Raw genomic sequence first — 24277 nt, 5'->3', positions numbered from 1 at the left:
CTCAGGTCTTGATCCCAGGGTTCTGGGATCAAACCCCGCATCAGGCTCCTTGCTCAACGAGGAGTCTGCTGTTCCCCCTGCTTGTGCTCACACACTCTACTCGGTCAAATAAATAAATAAAATCTTTAAAAAATAAATAAGTAAATAAATAAAAACAAACTTCTGTTCTACCAAAGACAATGCCAGGAGAATGAGAGGACAGGCCACAAACTGGGAGCAAATATTTGCAAAAGACACATTTGATAAAGGACTATTATCCAAAATATACAAAAAACTCTTAAAGCTCAGTAAGAAAACCACCCAATTTTTAAAAATGGGCCAAAGACCTTAATAGACACCTCCCCAAACAAGATATACAGATGGCAAATCAGAGTATGAAAAAAATGTTCCACATATGTCACAGGAAGACGCAAATTAAAACGAGACACCACTACACATATATTAGAATGACCGAAATCCGAAACGCTGATAACACCAAATGCTGGTGAGGATATGGGGCAGTAGGAACTCTCGTTCACTGCTGGCAGGAATATGAAATGGGAGAGCTACTTTGGAAGACAGCTGGCCGTTTCTCAAAAAACTAAACATACTCTTGCCATCCAGCAATCACCTTGGTGTTTACCCAAAGGAGTTGAAAATTTATGTCCACACAAACACCTGCACATGGATGTTTAGAGCAGCTTTATTCATAATTACCAAACCCTGGAAGGAACCAAGTCTTTCAGTAGATGAATGGATAAACTGTAGCACATCCAGATAATGCAATATGATTAAACACCAGAAAGAAATGAGCCATGAAGCCATGAAAAGACAAGGAATAACCATACACACACACACACACACACACACACACACACACACACAGGCACCCATAAATACATACTACTGAGAGAAAAAAGCCCATCTGAGAAGGCTACATACTGTATGATATCAGCTACATGACATTCTAGAAAAGGCAAAATCATGGAGACAATAAAAAGAACAGTGGTTGCTAGGGGTCAGGGTGCATGAAGGAATAAACAGGCAGAAGACAGAGGATCTTTAGAGCACTAAAAATATTCTGTATGATACTATAAATGGATACATGCTATCACACATTTGTCTAAAACCAAAGAATACACAACACCCTGACGTAAACAATGGACTTTGTGGGGTTATGATGTGTCAGCACAGGGTCACCGATGGTAACAAATGTGCCGCTCTGGTGGGGCGTGCTGACACTGGGTGAGGCTGTACATGCCTGGGGCAGGGGTATACGGGAAATCTCTGTATCTTCCTCTCTACTTTGCTGTAAACCTAAACCTTCTCTAAAATAGTATCTTTTAAAACAAATGACAAGTAACAGCTCCCATTTAAGAACTTTCCATTTCCCATGCACTCTGCATTACCATTTAATCTTTCAACTCAATGAAGCAGGTATTATTACGGCCTCCATTTTATAGTTGACAAAACGAGATTCAAACTGTCATTTTGAGGGAACTAAAATAGAGATCAACAAATTTACTGCTCACGTGGATTTTAAGGGTTATATCAGTGAATTGCTGGTCCACATAGAGGGCTCAGGGCCTTACACTGTGAACCACAAATACAGCAAGAACCACAACACTGCCATGAATTACCAAAAATCATGAGATTCTGCTATATTGTAATTTATACCCAGATGGCCCCTAAATTGCACACTTTAGGAAGAAATCTGGAATCAGTTTCAAATAACTAAAAATTAAGAAAATATATGGCTCACTTTCTGTTACTTTTTAAGAACAGCAAGTCAAAGTCATTCTACATAACCAATTTAGAGCATCAGCATAGTGTAATAAAAAGCACAAGCTTCCAGCAAGGATACACAATTTTGGTAAAAATCAAAATGTGATCTCAGTAGGAATACAGAGGGACTTCAAAGTTATAAAATGTTCTATTTCCTAAGTTGAGTGGTAGGTACATGCATTTTTGTTTATTCTTTAAGCTGTGCATATACATATAATTTGTGTTACAGTTTTCATAAACTGGTTTAAAGAATACAGAGCAGACTTCAAGTCCCAACTCTATCCTTTGGACAAGTTGCTCCCTATCTCTAAGCTTTGATCACTCAATACTTACTGACAGGCCTGCAATATGCCAGGTACTGTTCTAGCTGTTGGAATTTCAGGTACAAGAAAGAGGTCATTTCTGTCCTCATGGAACCCTATTTTCGTTACCTATATAACTGAGCTGATACTTCTTACTTCATAAGGTGGTGGGCAAAAGCTTTATTACAATGAGCTTCCCCTAGGCTCAACTACACTTTAAAGAAATACTCTAACAATCCTAAAACAGGCACCCCTTTTCAAAATCCTAAAAAAAACACCCCTTTTCAAAATCAGCTTAAAATGTACAGTGAGGGGGGCCTGGGTGGCTCAGTCATTAAGCATCTAACTTCAGCTCAGGTCATGATCTCGGGGTCCTGGGATCAAGCCCCTTGTCAGGCTCCACGTTCAGCAGGGAGTCTGCTTGCCCTTCTCCCTCTGCCCTTCCCCCTGGCCCTGCTCATGTGCACTCTTTCTCAAATAAATAAAATCTTTAAAAATAAAAAAAAAAAAACAAGTACAGTGGGATGAGGTTCCACGCCTCTATTCCAAATAAGTTATTTTCAAATGGGCATGTCAAGTACTTAGTGCAGGAAAAATCATAAAATTTTTTAAGTAATCCATGTCTTTTGAGTGAGTAGTAACTTGTCCCTACATTACTACAAATTGTGGTTCATATCTTAATACTCCATAAAGCGGATTCACTTTCACTGAAAAATTCAAGAGAAAAGCTAAAGTAATCATGCTGACTCATTTAAAAGAAAGAAAAAAAAAAACTATAAGAAATCCTTGTGCAGTTCATGACCGAAAACTGCCTCTCCCCTGATTTTCTATATAAGCCTGACTTTTCTTCCCTCACAATATCTGATTTTTCTAACTACTACATGTGCAGGTAATATTAGCCAGTACTTTTTGGGACAATGCCACAGGAATGAAGTTAAAATCTTGAATCTACATCTCGATGGCTGTCCCATCTGGGCAAACAAATTAACCTTTTTGAGCCTCAGTTTCCTCAAAAATATGACCCATCTTAAAGGGGTATATTAACAATATCAGAATATTAAGAAAAATATCACAATATTAAGAAAAGTGACTGAGACATAATAAGGACTCAATAAAAGTCAATTCTTTATCACCATTTATCACCATTCTTCAAAAGTTTGCTGTGATTCATTATCTTATTGAAAAGAAGATAATAAATTTAGTTAATATCTCTAATATTTTAATCTGAAGTAAAACAACTCTCAAAGGGCTTTTTTCCCCTTCATCCCACCTCTAAAGAAACAGCATAAAATTTTTTTTTTTTAAGATTTTATTTGAGAGAGAGAGAGAGTTTGAGGGAGCACAAGCAGGGGGGAAGGGCAGAGGGAGAAGCAGACTCCCCACTGAGCAGGGACTGAGATCATGACCTGAGCCAAAGGCAGCCACTTAACTGACTGAACCACACAGGTGCCCTGTTTTTACTTATATCAATTTTTTAAAAATATCTAATAAAAAAATATTTAGTCATGTTGAGCATCCACTGTGGTCACAGATCTGAGCAAAGTTCGTAGAATTAGAGTCCTGCAAAGTGAAAGCTCAAATTCAGAATATAACAAATCTGGCTCTCAATTCGTCCATTGGCTAAGACTCGGTTTTCTTCATGATACTCCTGAACCAGAAATGTGAACAGCTATTTAAGAGAGATTTGAAAGCCAGGGTGTTTGCGTGTTAGCTTAAGTTACGGATTACAGCTGAAAACCTCAGCTAACCAAAGCATCACGTCATAAGCATTCCTTCCAGAGCTCTCGCAACAGTTTCTTCACTGGACTATCCACTTTTTGCTACCAAGTGGCCACTGGGTTACTGCAGTAAAACACTGGGCGGGGAGCTGACACTGGAGGCAGCGGGTGAGCAGAACAGCCTCGAGAACCTGATGTTGCTGCCACTCTCCCAGTGCGACGCAGCTACCCAAGCAGGGTGCCCGCGGCAGGCTCCAAGACGCCCGCTGTAATGAGACACTTGTGTTGGAAATGCACTCCAGAGTTTCAGCATGGCCAGTACCATCTGATCATGGGACTGGCAGGCTCATCCCTCTTACAAGAGCACCCTCTTCCGAGACCTTCAGGCAGACAGGCTAAACTCAGCTCTGGGAGCTTTCACAACTTGAGACTATTGGTTTTCTGAGAGCCCCAAGTAAAGGTGGGTTCTTGAACAAATACATAAATCAGAGTACACAAAATGGAATGTGACCAAAAAAGCAGTTAAGAACAAAGTAGGTCAAATATCTACTCGAAATGTTCCAACTTTTTTTAAAAATCACATACCTAAGTAACAAGCACCATACACAGAGATGTTTGCCGGCATTATTTACAATAGGAGAACTCTGAAAACTATCTAAAGATCTAATTCTAAGTAAATATTACTCATAAACATGATGTAATATAGTAATTCATAGCAAATGAAATTACTTTCACAAAGCTATATTAATAATTTTAGGAACATAAGAACTAGGATGATCGGTAGGGGAAGAAAGGGATAAAGAAAGGGGGGGTAATCAGAAGGGGGAATGAAACATGAGAGACTATGGACTATGAGAAACAAACTGAGGACCTCAGAGGGGAGGGGGGTGGGAGAATGGGATAGACCGGTGATGGGTAGTAAGGAGGGCACGTATTGCATGGTGCACTGGGTGTTATACACAACTAATGAATCATCGAGCCTTACATCGGAAACCGGGGATGTACTGTATGGTGACTAACATAATATAATAAAAAATCATTAAAAAAAAATAATAATAATTTTAGGAAAAGCTTAATGATTTGGAGGAGATGAGCAAGGAATACACACATATAGCAGAAGTTCAGGGAAAAAGTTTATATGTATGTTTATATTTACAAATAAATATATTTATATATATGCTTTATTTCCACACATTCACACGCAAAAGACTACAAGGAAATAAATATACCAAAACATTAATCGTGTTTATCACCGAGTGATGCTTTTTCTCTTCGTAATTTTTAGAAAATTTTTAAATTGTATACATACTCAAAAACTAATTCGAAAACAAGCAACTAAAAATTTAAACAGGAAAAAAAAAACACAAACCAGGATAATCTGTCAATATGTACTCAAATAACTTGAGAAAATTTTTAGTTGTTTTTAATTTACAATGAGATATAACATACCACAGTATAAGAAAAACTGTAAGAATGAAACTCCCACAGAAGTTTATAGAACAAAATGTATACTAAATCCTCCAATTAAAGACCCGTAAAGTAGTTTCAGTGCTTTCTAACCCACCTTCTCACAGCAGGGAATTAATCCCTCGGGGGGATGCAAACAAACTTCAAAGAGAAGATTATGCCCAGACACTAGTACTGTATAGTGTAAGGTTTATACCTAAGTTTGCTCAGATACTTTGGCAGAGATCAGAGATGCAGATCCAAGGAACAAAGACTAATCTTACGGCAGATTCCTTGCAATCATTTAAAAAGACAAAAATAATGCATTCAATAATATCAAAAAAGGCAAATACAATAAATTTTATTAAAAACAAGAAAGTTGTAGAAGTAGACAAAAGGTACCTAAAATCAAATACTAAGTGACAGCTTATTCCCTGGTAATAGCAACTAGGAATTCTCACAAACTCCCAAAGCAAGCAAGAGGCACCAGTTTAGCGTGCGTACCCAAATCTTACTGGCACGATGTTTCCAAAGTGTCCCATGCAGTGTACAAGGTCTTGATGCACTAAGCGGAGCTGACAGATCACATGTCCCTTCCGTGGTGGTCATGGAAGGCTCTTCAGAGTACAGTACAGAGTACTGACAACACATGTCTTCAGGAATGGCAACATTGAAAGTAACTGAGGAAAAAAGAACTGTTTCTAAAGCCTAGTAGTATTTTTTTAAGATTTTTATTTATTTGAGAGAGAACTAGACAGCACAAGCAGGGGTAGGAACAGAGGGAGAGGGAGAAGCAGGCTCCCCACTGAGCAGGGAGCCAGATGCGGGGGCTCGATCCCAGGACCCAGAGATCATGACCCAAGCTGAAGGCAGACCCTTAACCAACAGAGCCACCCTGGCGCCCCTAAAGTCTAGTAATATTTCTTACTGGCCTTTCTCACATCTGTCATCTTTTTGTGAGGTGTTTTCTTGGGGGGGGGGCGGGTATGATTTAGAAGTACCTGATTTTTTTTTTAAGACTTTATTTTTTAAGTAACCTCTACACCCAATATGGGGCTTGAACTTACAACCCCGAGATGAGGAGTCACACACTCTACCAACTGACCCAGCCAGGTGCCCCTAGAAGTACCTGATCATTTTATAAAAATGTTTTAAGTAAAGGAACAGCAGATCCCAGTAATTCAGATTTAGTTTCCCAATATTTTTTTGGTTTGGGTTTTGGTTTTTTCAAGTAGGCGCCACACTCAATGTAGGGCTTGAACTCACAACCCTGACATCGAGAGTTGCATGCTCTACTGACTGAGCCAGTCAGGAGCCCCTAATTAGTTTCCCAATTTTTAAATTAGCTAATCATCTAATAGAAAACTAAAATCCTTAGTAGATTAAAGACCTAAATGCAAAAGGCAAAACCATAAATTTCTTACAGGAAAATATCTTCATAACTGTGGGGTAGGAAAATATTGGTCAATTGTACTACATTAAAATCAAGAAGTTATGATCAAAGTTAACATAAAGAGAGTGAAAGACAAACCATAGAGTGGAAGAAGATATTTGTAATACATTCAACAAGATAATTAGTATCCATAACATAAAGATAATCTTATAAATCAATGAGGAAAAGGTAGAAAATAAGAAAAATTAGCAAGAGACTTGAACAGGCACTCTAAAAAACAAGCTATTCAAGAGGCCGATAAGCAGAAGGTAGTCATCAGGAAAATGCAAGTAAAAACAACAAGGAGATACTGCTGTAAAACCATCAGGTTGCCAAAAATCAACACATCTAATTGTGCCAAGGACTGATGAAGTTGTAGAGCAATAAGGACTATCAAACACTGCTGGAGGGAGTGCAGACTAGTACGGTCAATTTCGAAAAACAGGTTAGCATGATCCAGTAATCAAGTATAGTATCTATCCTAAGGAAATGTACTTTTAAGTGCGCCAGGATTCATGTATACAGAAAGAGTACAGCAACATTGCTTGTAATAGCCCAAAACTGCAAACAACTTCAAGTGTTTTCAACAGAATGGATAAATTGTTATATAATCCTACAGTGTATTACACAGCAATGAAAATGAATGACTGTAGCTACACACAACATGAAGAACCCTTACTAACATAATGTTGAGCAAAAAAAAAAGCAGCAAAACTACACAAAGAATAATTCTGTTTCTATAAAATTCAGAAGCAAGCACTACATTATATTTTTCAAGGAGGTATACTTAGGCCATAAAACTATAAAGAAAAACAAATGATTATCATAAAAGTCAAGAAAGTAGTTACCTCTGGAGAAAGGAAAGGAGGGACCTCTGGGGTGCCAACCAAACCCACCTCCAACACTTACAGGGCCTCGGCAAGAGTACAAATGGAGGCCCTCATACCATATGTGTTAATATTTAACAGATATGAAACAAGCTTACAAAATATTAAATAAAATATGTTCTAACCTCCTAGCATGACAAATATACCTTCATAACTGCCTGGAAAGCCAGATTCATACAGAGAATTTTGGGATTCCCCAGGTTTCCATGAGGAAACATGATGGTCCAAGGAGAACTGGCCACTGGTCCGCCACCCATTGACCTCTTCTCCATCCCACACAGCCAAGGACCTCGCACACAAGCATGCAGTCACCTCCACTCACAACTCCAAGCTCCATCCCCTACCCTACTCTCCACCCACAGCCACACTTAGACCATCCCTTGTATACATCAGCAGCCCAGCCCACCCTCAGAAGCATGGATCCTAGGAAAGGGACTCACACAGGCTCTGGGCCATTTGGGCAAGAAGTTCTGAGTTCCTAGGTCCTTAACGTATGGTCTACCATGGAAAGGTTCAGGTTCTAAGCAGGCATGTCCCACAGGCCCTACAGACTCTGTCCCATGGAAGAGGGCCAAAGCAGGGCCCACTAAAGCACAGGGCCGGGGCTGGCAGCCCTCCTGCAGTAACAGTATTTCCTTATACCCAGGCAACATTACATTTCTTAGCCTGGAGAGCAGTAACATGGGCACTTGATAATTATTTGCTAAAGTGTACATGTAAGTTCCATGTACTTTTTTCCCCACAAATAAAGAACAGACATCACATGCTGGCTGATATGATATGCAGTTAACACACAGTGACCCCTGCCAAAAATTCATAACCCGAATCTAATCATGAGGATATGATCAGATTCAAATCTAGAGACCTTCTGCAAAACAACAGACCTAAATTCTTCAAAACGTGTCTGTGATAAAAGGTAAAGAAAGGCTGCAAAACTATTCCTTACTGAAAGAAGCTAAATACATATGAAGCTGAATGGACTGCATGATCCTGAATAATTAGATTCTGGATCAGAAAGGAAAATACTCTAAAGGATACTATTGGCACAACTGATTAAATTTAAACATGGACAACTGACATTATATCAACATTAAATTTTCTTATTTCAATAACTGTTCAATAACTCCACATTATATCAACATTAAATTTTCTTATTTCAATAACTGTACTAGAATTATGTAAGAAAATTCTTAGGAGATATATTCTGAAGAATGTAGGGGTAAAGGGTCACTATGTCTGCAACTTATTCTCAGACGGCTCAGCAAAAATTACATATACATATAGAGGGATAAAGCAAGTATGGCAAAAATGGGTAATAACTGATGAGCCTAAGGAAAGGGCATATGCACTCAACCATTCTTATAACGTTCATCTTTGAAAATATTTTCAAAATAAAAAAGTTTTTAAAATATACTAGAAGGGTTAAACAAAGAAGTTGTCTATGGGGCAGAGGAATTAGATGACTGCGATAAGAGAAAGACCTGGCATTTTGTTCATTCCTCCATCTTATTTGCACTTTTCTGATCTTGTTCTTTTTCCCAAAAAATTCACTTTAACTTTGGGAGGAAAAAAATCATAGAACACTGAAAGAGGAAACATTAGCAACTGTAAAATAAGAAACATTCTGTCCCCAGGTTTATCTGTCAAATCATAGCCATCATCAAATGGTTACTCTGCAAAGTAGGCCCACAGAGGTGCTGCTGCAGATATGTACCTAATAACAGATGCTTCCCAATGCAATGGTTTGCAGAATAAGAGGGATAACTTAACATGGATGCTAACATTCTACTTTTAGAATTTGTAACCTTCATTAGATAATCCAGAAAGTGGAACACACAGTTATCTCACTTCGGCTATTAAGAGAAATTCATTCATCTTAACAAATATCAGCGACATTATGCAAAGCCCTGCAGAGGACATGGGGAGATGTGCCCAACACTGTTACGGCCCTCAAGAAGGCAACTTAGCAGAATAAAGAAGACTTGAATCAAAAATCCTGGTTATTCCACACAGTACCTGTGTGATCTTGGCAAATTATTTGACCGGAGATTCTATTTTCTCATAGGTATAATGCAATGCCACCCAACTATCTTTAAAGGGTTGTATTGTAAGGATAAAATGTCAAGCACATAGGACAACAGAACAGATACTCAATAAAAGGCAGCTAATTTATAAGTATTACAGTCTAACAAAATGAAATAGAAAATATTGCATAGTCAATTAAGTGGAATCTTGATTTCTCCAAGTTTTGAATCCAAGTCAATTCACTGTCCCTAAACACCAAGTAATACACACAACTGTTTGTGTGTGTGGACCAAGAGCTACTCCCTGACATACCTCTGGCAAATTCATCACTCTCTTAGTTACTAAGAAAAAGAACACTAGGTTACAGGGTTATTTTTTTTCTCATTAACCAAGAAGGATTTTAGTTGAGAATATACTCAGTCTTTGCAAGATACTCTAAACTTATCTAAGACCCTGTTGTCCAGGAATACACGTCCAAATTAGTCCAAAAGCTAAAGCCAAAGGAGATGTTTCCTTCAACTAATTTCCAACTTTTACCAGCAGACATAAAATTTACTACACTAAATCCATTTCAAACATCTCCTTCCCGTTCAGTGGCAGAGATTTCCCATTATATTATTTTGTAACCTAATTCTAAGCCTTCCTCATTAGCAAGATGACAATATTTCATACTAAGCAGCTGACTTCCAGGCATCTGTGAAAGATACAAACCAAAACCCAATGATTACAATGAATAAAACCATACTTCAAGCCTGTTATAGCAGTGACACTGTGCTTATGCTCCATTCCTTAGGATGATGTGGAATAAAAGGGAAAGACAATTAAATATATTTAAAGATAAATCACAGTTCAGAATATTCACATATCCCACGTGCACAGCTATCTCCACCTGATCTCAGCCAAAAGGCCGAGAAGTGATGTCCTGCACAGCTATTTCATACAATAAACACGTATCATAATCAAACATGCAAATACCTGAAAGAGTGCTACCCGTCCTAGGATAGGCCACTTCAACATAGACTTCAAACGTGGTCTCTGGGTTCTGCCTACAAAAGAACAGATTATGATTACTGACAAGAATTAAGGCAGCATGGTATAGAACATGTGGGCTGTGGTATCAAGGCAGACCTTACTTAAAATCATTAGCTCCACAACTTAATAGCTGTGGAGCTTTGGCCAAGTTACTCAGCTTCTGAGCCATACCTTCCTAACCTAGAAAATGAAAACACCTGGGGCGCCTGGGTGGCTCAGTCGGTTAAGCATCTGTCTTCAGCTCAGGTCATGATCTCAGGGTCCTGGGATGGAGCCCCAAGTCTGGCTCCCTGCTCAGTGGGGAGTCTTCTTCTCCCTCTCCCACTGCCTGTACACCCCACCCCACCCCTGCCACTTGTGCTCTCTCTCTTCTCTCAAATAAATAAAAATCTTTAAAAAAAATAATGAAAACACCTAACCAGAAGAATTATTGTGAAACTAAAGAACACACACAGGAAGTGTCTAGGTACAATGCCTGACAAATAATAGGCTAGCTGTGATTACGATTTCACAGGTGTCATATTTTGAATTTACACAGCTGTATCTCCAAAGCCATAGGTAGAATTTTGAGGAAACTGAAACCAAGGCAACACTAGCACAAAGTACCTTCTCCCACCTATTCCAGGATAAAACACATATGATGCAGTTAACTTGCTTATTTATAGGTGTTAAAGACTGAAATGAGAAACAGTATCCTAAATCACTAGACTATTACAAAGACAGGATTCTAATCTAAATATAAGATACTGTTTCCACACAGGGGGCTTCACCTATTGGCAACAGCAAGTATATGAATGTTCATTATTATATCCTTTTACCTCTTTAGGTTATAAATATTTCATAATAAGCCTGAAAAAGATCACAGCACTAACAGAATATTAACAGTTGTTAATTCTGAATGATAAGAACATCGGGTTATATTAGCTTTGAGTTTTCTCTTTGATTCTGAAACTACAATAAAAAAGATATTTCCAGATTGACTGAAAATGGTTTAGAAGAAAATGTTATACTTCCAAATGTTTATAACTGAATTCTATTTTAAACCTAACAAGAAGGCTCAGAAACTTTTGAGTCACCTGATCAGATCTAACGGTGAATTTCAATCAAATAAATACCTTGAATCTGCCCAGTAGATTCCACTTCTCAAAATAACTCTCATTCATTCATTTCCACCTCATTACAATCCTATGAGGACAGGTGGATCAGTTATTATTCTCACCATACAGGTGAGGAACCTGAGGCAAAGAGATTCTATGTAACTTGTCGATGATCCCACAGCTAGTTAGAAACACAGCCAGAACCAGAATTCACCCTCCTGGAGCTCAAATTCTGTGCTTCATTGATTCTAAGATGAACTTTTTCCCCCACATTCCCACATCTCTTACAACCTATTGCATCTTACAATGCTAGATGCAGTATTTTTTTTTCTTTCTTAGTAATACATATAATGGTGCATTTTACAAATAATGGCTCTTAGATTCAATAAAATATGTTAATATTCCCTCTACTTCCGGGGTGCCTGGGTGGTGCAGCCGTTGGGCGTCTGCCTTCGGCTCAGGGTGTGATCCTGGCGTTCTGGGATCGAGCCCCACATCAGGCTCCTCTGCTATGAGGCTGCTTCTTCCTCTCCCACTCCCCCTGCTTGTGTTCCCTCTTTCGCTGGCTGTCTCTGTCAAATAAATAAAATCTTTAAAAAAAAAAAAAATTCTCTCTACTTCCTTAGAAGTAGAAAAGTGTGTTTTGTCAATCAGGAATCTATTTCTCTTGTGAAGGATCACCATTCCTTCAATGAAGAGAAACTTAAGCTTTTGCTTTAAACAAGTACCTACAGCGAAAAAGAGTTGGCTGCTCTAAAGTTCAAGGTATTTAAATATACCTTGTCATGTATAATCTTAAAAATCAGACAGTAAAGCAGAGTATTTTACTTAATAGTCTAAATAAAACAAAGTAAACTGAAGTTTTAAGAGAGCCTTACAATTTTTGTGTGTTTTCCCTGTGGAAGGATACAAAAAGGTCTACCAAGTCAGCATCGTTTGGCCACCAAACACTGTGGAAAATGTCTTATGGAAATATCCCTTTCATTCAAATGATCTCAAAGTAGAGTGCTTGACTAAAGAAAGGAATGTTCTAAGGCTGTTTAAAGAGCATCAGGAAGAGTCCTAAAACCTAAACATAGCCTTCTTGCGGTGCCTGGGTGGCACAGTCGGTTTAGTCAGCGTGCCCAACTCTTGGTTTCAGCTCAGGTTGTAATTTCAGGGTTGTGGGATCGAGCCCCACGTTGGGCTCTGAGCTGAGCACAGTCTGCTTAGGACTCTTTCTCCCTCTGCCCCTTCCCCCAAAATTGCACTTGTACACTCTAAAATAAAGCAATCTTTAAAAGAAAAAAACTTTGGGACACCTGGGTGGCTTAGTTGGTTAAGCATCTGCCTTCAGCTCAGGTCATGATCCCAGGGTCTTGGAATCGAGTCCCACGTCAGGCTCCTTGCTTAGCTGGGAGCCTGCTTCTCCCTCTGCCTGCCACACCCCCTGTTTGTTCTCTCTCTCTCTCTCTGACAAGTAAATAAAATTTTTAAAAATTAAAAAAAAAAAAACTTTTTCAATAAACAGCTTTCTTAAGCTGATTTTGCAACTGGCTGAATTTCACCTCAAAATTTCATTTGGAAAATTGAAGTAACAAACACGCCCATATAAAGATGTTACATAAATTTTTTAACACTGGAGCTCTGATACATTAACCTGTGCCATTAGGTTAAGGCATTTTGTACAGACCTGCTATGTCTCTAAGTGAAGACTGGCCTGACATTGTCTATACTCACTGCCTCTGCTTCATCTCCCTTTCTCTAACACACTTCAACCAGGCTTCTGAACCCACCACAGCACCAAAACAACTTGTCACGATTACCAATGGCCACATTGCCAAAATGTGCTAAAATGGCCAATTCTCAGGGTTTGTCTTACTCGACGTAAGACATCAGCATTTGACAGTTGATAGATTTTCCCGCCTTGAGACACTTTCTTCTCTTGCCTTCCAGGATATCACTCTTTATTGGCTGTCCTACCTTACTGGCTGCTCCTTTGTTAAATCCTCCTCATGTAACTCTCCTACCCTTGAATTTAGTCCTGGACCTCTCCCTCTCTCTACTCATTACTTAGATGATCTCATTCAGCCTCATGGCTTTAATTACCACGCAAATGCTGACAAGCCCCAAAATCATGTCTCCAACCTGACTTCTTCCCCGTCTCCAGATTCCCTTATCCACTGCCTACTCAACATCCCCACTTGGGTATTCAAGAAGCATTTCTAATTTAACGAATGGTGCTTTTCTTCCTCAAACCTGTGTCGCTTGAATTCCACCAATTATTCAGACCAAAAAAATACTTGGTATCATCTTTGACTCCTCTTTTATATATATGCCACAATCATTTACATGTCACAATCAGCAAATTCTATTGATTTGATCATCAACATATATCCAGAATCCGAATGCTTCTCAGCATCCCCAACCCTACTACCCTTGCCAGATCACCATCTCACCTCGATGACTGCAACACTCTAACTGATCTTGCTGCTTCCTCTCTTGCCCTCCTTTGATCAGATTTCAACTTAGTCGTCAGTAATCCTTTTATTGTAAAGGTCAGTTTAGGTCAGTCCTCTGCCTAAAACCTCCCTAAAGTACCCCCTATTACTCCGAGTCAAAGTCTTAATTCTAGAGATGGATGATGGGGATGGTTGCATGACAGTATGCACACCTTTAATACCACTGAACTGAACACTACAAATATGGCTAAGATGGTAAATTTCACACGTATTTTATAATTAAAAAAACAAAAAGAAAAACAAAAACTGAGGGGGCAGAAGTCCTTATAGGGTCTACATGATCTGGCCTCTTCCTCTCTCTCCAACTTCATTTCATACCTTTTTCCCCCTGCTCACAGCACTCCAGGCACACTGTCCTTCCTTCAGCTCCTCAAACACACCAAACTCATTCCTATCTAACGGCCCTTTGCATTGATCTTCATTTAGGTAGCCCTTCCTGTCATTCAAAACTCAGCTTCTATTTCACCTCCTCAGAAAGGCCTTCCCCAATACACTCTCTACCATCTAATTTTAATTTTCCACAGCATACCTATTACAGTCTTGGTCATTGTCAGTTTCTCTCCTATGAATGTAAACTGCAAGTGAAGGATTTTGTCAATCATACCCACTAGTGTTTCCCAGGTACCTAAACAGTGCCTGGGACATAGCCACTGAGTAGAAGGAAGACAGGAAGTACAGACCAGCCTTTCCTAGGGTCTGAAAGACTTCAACAAATGATAGGAGTGATTATATGCTTCCGTGATTCTCAACCTTCAGCATGTGAAAAGAGAGTTTTCCAGAGCTAATCCAGAGTCTGGCAGGGGCGGGGAAGCCCAAGAATCAGCATTTCTAATAAGTAGCCAAATACTTGTTTACTAACAGGTAATACTGATGCTGTTGGACTAGCGATCACACTTTAAGAATGAACCACTGATCAAGTTAAATGGAATTCTTCTTCCAAATAATTTAGTACATAAAACAAAATAAACTTAAGGTATACCTTAATAATCAACAGTGCTTTTGCAATAAAACAGATTTCAGAGAAAAATAGCATTTGTAGAAGCACTGAAGCTTACTCCTCTTCTGTTGCTATCCATAGTTACTGCCTCATCCTAATGAGTAATAATAAAACTACCTAAGTTTTTCACTCAGTTCAAATAGTTGCCAGAGTTCTATTACATGGAGCCAAAGATTATGACAGTTTCTTTAAAAAAAAAAAAAAAAAGGCAAAAGCTAACTAAAACAGTAAGAACAAATTGGACTATAATTATAAGTTATAGTCATGCTTATCCATGATCACTTACATGTTGCCTTATGGAAGAAGTGGTGACTAATGTTGTGACAAGTTATATAACATACCAACAAATATACATAAGTTATTTTAAGGGCCAGTGAAGCCAATGCAGATGGAAGCATTTTCTATTTCTCTGCAAATCAAAAAATAAATTTAAAAGTGTCTCTTCTAAATGCAAATGGCCAAGAGACTCTTAATATTTTCATTAAGTCTATAAACAACTAAGACTAACAATTTCCAGAGAGTCTCTGAGACTACCTTGAAACTGCTTATTTCCTCCATTACTCTTCAAGATGCTCAATATTTTTAACTACTTGGCTAAAGGAACCGAAAAACCTATTTCTGTCCTATTAACACTCACTGCTAATTCAGTACATGTAATGATGCTGAGAATACCATATTCAGAGCCAATTTTCCAATATGGACCCAAGTTTTCCCAGAACACTTTATGATATAGCTTAACATATTACCATGGAAATGTCCTGGTTCTGCCATGATATCCCACTATTAATTGCCTTACATTTCTATACCTCAATGATCTGGAACCCTGCCTACCTGCCAAGCAACTTTTTTTTGCCACCCACCTTCACCTCCTGCAGTCCTATACCCCAGCATCCAGCTGTACAGAACTACTTGTAGCCCGCTCCACAAACCATCTCTGGTTCACTAGGAGCACCACTAACTGTACTACTTCCACTACTGACTGTTTCTATGTGCCAGGCATGATGCGAAGCACCTTACATGCATTATCTCAGTTAATCTTCAACTACCCTATATGTGTTTGCCCAATTTAAAGAGGACACTGGGACACCCGAGTGGCTCAGTTAAGCGTCTGCCTTCAACTCAGGTCATGATCCCAGGGTCCTGGGATGAAGGCCTGAATCAGGCTCCTCCCTCAGCAGGGAGCCTGCTTCTCCCTCTGCCTGCAGCTCCCCCTGCTTGTGCTCTGACAAATAAATAAATAAAATCTTTTTTAAAAAGGCTATAACTTAAAAAAAAAAAAAAAAAGAGGACGACACTGAAATTCAGGATAAACTAGCCAAAGTCAAAGCAAAGGAGTAGCAGAATCAACATGAATCATCCAAAAACCCTAACCACTTTACCATTTGACATTATTGACATTATTCAGATGCGCTTCTACAAGGAACAGTCTTTCCAGTCTTTTGCACTTGACAAATTCATTCATCAAGCCTCAGCTCAGGCATTTCCTCCTTTCTGGGAAGCCTTTCTCAATCCCACATACCCAAAGCACAGACGGGGTTAAGTGCCCCTCCTCTACATTCCCAGTGCACCCTGTGCTTCCCCCACTCTTGCTGCTCTTACCACATTCAACCCTGACGCAATTACAATTACCCGGGGGGCTTTTAAAAGTCCTAATGCCCAGGCCACACCCCAGAACAATTAAATCAGAATCTCCAGGCACCAGTATTTGTTTAAAGCTCCCCTAACTTATTCCAATGTGCAGCCAGTGGAGAACCACCCATATACCTCTGATTAAATATCCACCTTCCCCCTCTAGACTGGCAGCTTCTTGAGGGCACCGACTGTCTTCTCATAACCCTGGTCTGACACCTGGCATAGTTAAGTGTTTGATGAATGAGTCTTCCTCCAACACCTGACGTGTGGTTTCCAGCTCCCAGTAACTGCTTCTCTCTCTCTGACAAGAGGTAATTTACTGGATACACACTGCTTACACATGACTGTTACTCTTCAAAGATACTTTCCTTTAGAGTCAAAGGTATCAATAAGTTACACCTGCTGACAACAGCCTTGGCTCTTAAATACAGAAAAATGACACACGAACAGCTAAAATGTGCTTGAAAGAACGGAGGTCTGTTCAGTTCTTGCTTCTGGGAGAATGAAGCCTGAAAGTAAGCCAAAAGAGCATTTCTATTCAATACCACTCTTCTGAACACAATTCTCAGTGATTCACTGGAAGGGCCATGCTCAGTGCTCAGGGCCATGTTCTCAAAATGATTAAGTACACTCAGCTTGAAGTCATGAAACAGACAAAGGCTTTGACAATATTCAGGCAGCAGGAAAGCTTAATGGGTTTTTTTGTTGTTGTTGTTGTTTTAGAGTATCATGCTATTGATCACTCTGCTGGATCATCAGCTTTCAATTAGGATCTACTTTTCTTCAATTACAACATATTATGAGATTAGGAGAAAAATATAACACTAACTCCTCATAAAAATGAATCTTTGCTGCATATGGTAACCACGTTGTAATGTAGGCCCTCATCCCTTTAAGTGCTATTTAGAGCTACAAATTGAAACACACACAGTGTTAGGACCCCTTACTCATTTCACAGCCATCAAATCTTCAAACCAGCTAATATCTATCAAGCAAAATAGCAACCTATTCTCTATAATGATCTGACTTCACCACACTGTTTCTTTAGTTACAAACTTAGATGCTAAGGGAGCTGAGGTAAATTTCAAACTTCATACCAGTTGAACCGTCTTAAAGTTGACAACACTTCAGAACATGCTAGCAAACATCACCTACTAAACATTGATTCCTTTAAGCCAGACAAACAAGCAAAAGGGTAGTGTTAATATTTCCAACAAGTCTCCATTTGTTTCAGTGAACTCTGAAATTAAAGCCGTTTTTCCAGGCTGAAAATGCTGTATCAAAGGGTGCTTTCTAACCCGTAACAAGTTAACACCTCCATAGAAGAATGCAGTCATTGTTGAGACTTGTTAGAAAATGATTAACTTAGTTGAGTAATTATACAAACAAGTCGTTTCAAGATTTTACACTTAACTTTTCATTTCTAATAATGCTCTCAGGATCAGATTAATAAAGATACACAGATCCTGCTCTGCGAGGAGTTGCAACATTTCACCTTTCCATATACGCCTATGGAAAGATTCTCGTGCCACCCTGCACAAAGCAAGGTAATGGAAGAAATTTAGTTGAGTTCCAAGAAGAGAAACAGTGTCTGCACACTCAGCAATGTGCAATACTCCATACATTTTTTTAAAGATGTATTTATTTATTTTAGAGAGAGAATGTGTGCTGTGAGAGCAGGGGGAGGGGCGATGGGAGAGGGAGAGAGACTCTGAGACTTCCCTCTGAGCACAGAGCCTGACAGAGGGCAAGACCCTGAGATCATAACCTCAGCACAATCAAGAGTCCAACGCCCAACCAACTGAGCTACCCGAGTGCCCCAATTCTCCGTACTGTTATAAGAAATTCTCCACCGTGCTAAGCAGTGTAAAATATAGACTTTTCAATCATATTAATAACATTTGCGAAGATGTATCGATTGCGTTAACATTTTTGTCCTTAAAAAATATTTAAAAGCCTTCCTTTCCCTAACTTTTCCTCTGTTCTTCCTGAACAATTTAGTCCTAAAGTTATTACATAGGCAAAGCAAGGTAGATGTCCATGTGGGCAATGGCCCAGTGTGGGGTGTCAGAGCCTGAGCAGGGTGAGGAAAATGTCCCTCAAGGACCCTGACAAGGGATGTCAGAACATGAGCCGGGTAGGAGGCTATCCATGCTAAGGGGTGGCCTGGCAATACAATGCCAAATCCAAGTAGAAAGGAAGGCATTCGCTCAGGGGGAGCAGCCTGGTATGGGGAGCCAGAACTCGTATAGAGTGAGAAATGTGTTCAAACACAGGGATGGCCAGGCCTGAAACATAAGTGGAGTGAGGAATGTGCCCCACAGAGGTACAAGGGTGTGAGAGCCCAAGGGGGTGAGGAGCACGTCCAAGCACAAGGGCACACCCTACAGTGGGGTGTGGAAGCCTGGGTAGGTATGAAGAGTTTGGCCATGTGGGTTTGGGGCAGGCTTGATCAGCATGATGGGGAGTCAGAGTCCAAGCAAGGTACCCACAGGGCAGTGGGGAGGGCAGGGGCACATCAAACCACCGGAGTAGGTACAATAATCCTAGGAAAGCAAGGTGAAAGAGGAGAACATCCATATGGGGTAGAGATGAAGGGGCCCAAGAGCAGTAAGAAGGGCCTGCTTTCTCACAAATGAAGTTAACAAGAAACTAGAATGAATTCTATAGAGTTGGATTTGAATTGGAGGTATTAGTGTGAACTCAAGGTGTTCAATAAATATATAGATCAGGAAATAAAGTGTAAATGTAACCTGACTTTTAAACTCTCATATATTTCCCGGCTCTGTCCACTGACAAGGGCTCACAGCAGCAACACCCCAATAGCAATGAGTATATCTAGTACCCAGACGTTGAGTTCTAAATACAACTCTTCTCTAACAGGAACCAGAACTCCTTGGGGAAATAGCTGATTCCAGGGCTGGGGCAGAGAAAGTACAAAATGAGCTGGAACATCTTATTGTGTCAGAAAGCAAAGAAGTCCTCAAAGAATGATGGCAACTATCAAAAGACCAGCTTGAAAAGGCTCCCACTGGCCAGATCTGGGGTAATTTCAGCGTCAAATTCAACAATGACATTAACAGATTATTAACCCACCAAATAAAACAGGAAACCATAAGTCCACATTGATATAAATAAGTGAATTGAAAACTGAATGAGAAATGGACCATTTACAGTTTCAAAGTAACTTCCCACCTACTAATTGCAAGAGGGAGAAGAGTAACTTTTTAGTGTAGAAGTTTAGCAAAAACTACCTTAATCAACTCATTAAAGTGATCAACATAAGTAATGAGACAAACTGTTAGAATGCAGTGGGAAAACAGCATCATTTCCATGACATTCCTGTCAAGGATGCTTCACCAGAATCTAATCTTAAGAAACATCAGACTATCAGATAAATTCAAATTGATGGGTCTTCTAAAAAATATCTGGTCTGTAAACTTTAAAAGTGTCAGGTCACAGAAATCAAGGAAAGACTAAAGAGCTCTTCCAGATGAAGGAAACCAAAGAGACATGACAACTGTACACAATGTATGATTCTGAACTGGATCTTTCTGCTATAATTAATAAATAAATAAATAAATAAATAAATAAATAAATAAATAAATAAATATTACTGAAACCACTGAAATTTGAATGGGTCTAAGGATTAAATGTAGTAATGCATCAATGTTAATTTCCTGATTTTGATGGTTAGATTGTGGTTTTATAGGAGAATGTCCTTGTTTGTAGGAAAAGCCCACTGAAGTATTCAGGGGTGATGAAGCATCAGATCAGCACCTCCCTTGAAATTGTTTTGTTAAGTTCTTTATATTATTCACAGTGCATTGGATAGAATAGGGTATTTATTACCTTAGTAATGGGGAATAATTAGTTCTAGGCTGAGTACTGCTTCAATCCCACCTAACAAATCTTAAAATTAAAACCCAGAGGATCAAACTCTTTCATACTCAACTTATGAAATATATGAAACAATGGTTTTCAAAATATCAGGCAGCAAAGCACAGCAATCTCTTCAGAGATGGAAAACATTCGATTGCCTCAGATCACTGCCATAAGTCCAAGAATATTCATAAGAACACAAAAATACCCCACACCCAACAAAATTAAATACACAGTGTCTGGCAGTCAATAAAAAGATTACCAGGCACGCAAAGAATTAGGAAAATACAACCCATAACAAGAAAAGCCAACCTAGAACTTACATAGATGTTAGAATTAGAAGACAGGTTATTCAAACAGTTGTTCTAACTGTATTCCAAGTGTTCACAAAATTAAGAGACATAGGAGATTCAAAAAAGACCCAACTGAATTTCTAGAGATAAAAACAATGAAAAATCCACCAAATAGGATTAACTGCAGACTAAACACTGAAGAAAAGATTAGTGAACTTGAAGACATTGTTCTAGAAATTATCCAAGATGAAACACACAAAGGGGAAAAATTCAAACAAATTCAAAGCATCACTGACCTACGGAACAACTTCACACAGCCTAAATACATAAGTAATTGGAATCCCCAAAGGGGGGCAGGAGGCAGAAAAACTAATGATCAAAAACTTTCTAAATCTGATTAAAACAATGCACAAATGCAGAAATCTCAACAAACCCCAAGCACAAGAAACAGGAAGAAATCTAAGGCACATAATAATCAAATTGCTCAAAATCAGTATTAAAGAGAAAATCTTAAAAGCAGAACAAGAAACACAGGTTACATTCACAGGAAGAAAGATTAGAATGACAGATTTCTTGTCAGAAACTAGGCAAATGAGTGAACAGTGGAGCAGCATCTTTTAAGTACTAAAAGAAACTGACAACCTTGAATTCTATTCCCAGAGAATATTTCAAAAGTGAAGACAAAATAAAGATTTTTCAGACATTACAAATGCTGAAAGAATTCATCAGCAGCAGACCTGTACTACAAGAAATGTTAGAAATCCTTCAGACAAAAAGAAATGATGCCAGATGGAAATATGGACCTATACCAAGAAATAAAGAGCATCAGATATGGTAACTACATGAACTAAATAAGTCAAATGATCATCTCAACAGATGAAGATGGTTTCACTGGAGAATTCTACTAAACACTTAAAGAATTAATACCAATTCTACCTTCTGCCTTGTTGCATCTAAGAGGGAAAGATGGGTCACCAGCAGTTCTACTGGAGCCATCTGAGGAAATCTGGCCAGCGTTCTTGTTGCATCTGTTCAAACTTGCATGGTCTGATCCTGATATACGGCCTCAATATGTGCCCCCAGGGTTTCTGTCAGTACTCAAGGGATACAGGCTTCATTAAGTTGGATTAAATGAACTTCCTTGAATGGGTCATCCAAGAGACCTACCTACTGCAGATACCCAAGATACCTACCCTAATGTTAACTCACTGCACATAAAATAAAAATATTTCAATTAAAAAAAAATACCAATTCTATACAGTATCTTCCAGAAAACAAGATGAAACACTTCAATTCATTTTACAAGGCCAGTATTACTCTAATACCAAAACCAGGCAAAGACAGTACCAAAAATATAAATTCTAGACACACACCACACACACTATAGATCGATATCCTTTTAGCCACAAAAATCCTTACAAAAATATTAGTAAACAGAATTCAACAAGATACGCCATGACAAGTGAATTTATTCCAGGGAAGCAAGGCTGACTTAATACTGAAAATCAATCAATACAGTCTATGCCATCTTAATAGGCTAAAAAAGAAAAATCAAAATTATAATATCAATTGATGCAGAAAAAGCACTTCATAAAATTCAACACACATTCATAATAAAAATTCAGAAAACTAGGGATACAGGGGATCTTCCTCAAGCTAATAAAGGACCTCTATGAAAAACTTATAGTTAACATTATACTTAATGGTGAAAGGCTGAATACCTTCCCTCTAAGATTAGAAATAAAGCAAGGCCATCCACCCTCACCACCTTGTCATTACATTAAATAGTTAAGTCAGGGCAATAAGGCAAGAAAAATAAAAGGCATACAGACTGAAAAGGAAGAAATCAATTTTTTCCCATTTGCAGACAACATGACCATCTATGTAGAAAAAAATTTGGAATTGAAATTGAGATAAGTTCATTCTCTTCTATCCACAATTCTTCCATTTTCATCTAATCTCCTTTCAGGACTTTTTTCTGTGCACTCCTTCTCTGATAGTGTTCAAAAGCAAAACCATAGATTTGGATAGCTACAGATATGAGACTTCAAAAGCACAAACCAGGGGCATCTGGCTGGCTCAGTTGGAAAAGCATGTGACTCTTGAACTCGGGCTTTTGAGTTTGAGCCCACGTGGGATGTAGAGATTACTAAAAATAATAAACTTTTAAAAAGCACAAACCATAATGTGAAAAACTGATGGGTTTGATTACATGAAAATTAAGAATTTCTGTTCAAAAAAGGAAATTTTTACTTAAAATGGAAATATTTTGTCCATTTACGTGTGTGTGTGTGTGTGTGTGAGAGAGAGAGAGAGAGAGAGAGAGAGAGAGACCTACGGGAAAATATCCAGCATCATTCCATTTTAACAGCAACTCATGTAACACCAAAGTTCTATGGGAACATGGCTTGAAAACTGCTATAAATTCATCCATCACGAAGAGGCAAAACAGAGGAATATTCCCTTAGAACATAAAGGGACCAGGGTTAAAAACAAGCTGAGTCAGATTCTCTCTCCTAAGAATCCAGAATTGACTCTCAGAGCTGGCATCATTTATACAACTTGCTCTGGAACTTAGGTCCGTTCCCTGTTTCAACAAAATCACCTGAAGAACCTTTTTGAAAACACAGATTCCCAGGTCCCAGAGGTTCTGGTTCAGAGGGTCTAGAGTGGGGTCCCAAAAAAATTTTTTAAGTTCCCCAGGTGATTCTGGTGCATAGCCAGCCAGGTTTAGGACCCACTTAAATAACAGCGCTTAAAATTGAAAGGAGGGAGACAGAAAATCCAGTGCAAGAGTCTGTAGGGTCCCTGACAGACTAGAAGAGCCTAAAGGTTGCGGGAGTGCTTTAAGGGCCTAATTATGGTACTTTATTAGCTGAGTGAGTGTTCAGGAATGGGCAGGGTCTGTGTGACCAGCCATGGACACCCGTTCAAATGTCTGCCATCTCCTTAATATAAAGAGCATTAACAGAGAGGAAAGCAACTTTAATTTTCCTAATGATTTTCAGCCATGGTGTGTCTGCTTACTCACCCAGGTAAATAATATTCATTTTTAATTTAGGACATATTTTTCATAGTTTACCTATTCTCTAGACTTACAGATAGATGGTAATTAATCAGACATTAAAACTTATCAATATAAGGAAAGGCATCTTGGAATACCTAATGAGCCAAGTCCAGGCCCTTAGTTACTCTCTGAGAATTCCAATGACAAATGGAGGAACAAAACAATCCATAGACTCACCAAGTAACACCTCAGGGCAAAGTCA

General features: G+C 38.9%; 1 protein-coding gene and 1 pseudogene across 4 annotated transcripts in view; one reads left to right on the top strand and one right to left on the bottom strand.

Moving 5' to 3' along the window:
- Positions 1-24277, bottom strand: part of DENND1A (DENN domain containing 1A) — a 489116-nt gene that overhangs the window by 441279 nt on the left and 23560 nt on the right. For all 4 annotated transcript variants that reach the window (XM_045790973.2, XM_045790978.2, XM_045790976.2 and 1 more), the window contains exon 2: positions 10550-10620. In XM_045790973.2, the coding sequence (XP_045646929.2) occupies positions 10550-10620 (71 nt within the window). The remainder of the gene's footprint in view (positions 1-10549; positions 10621-24277) is intronic.
- On the top strand, positions 21975-22196 carry LOC123787988 (small ribosomal subunit protein uS14 pseudogene; annotated as a pseudogene).

The sequence above is a fragment of the Ursus americanus genome, chromosome 18 (genome assembly GCF_024610735.1).
Source record: "Ursus americanus isolate L20-20 chromosome 18, mUrsAme1.1.p, whole genome shotgun sequence".
NCBI lineage: Eukaryota > Metazoa > Chordata > Mammalia > Carnivora > Ursidae > Ursus > Ursus americanus.
Note: the sequence above shows the minus strand (reverse complement) of the source record. Positions and strands in the feature narration are given on the sequence as shown.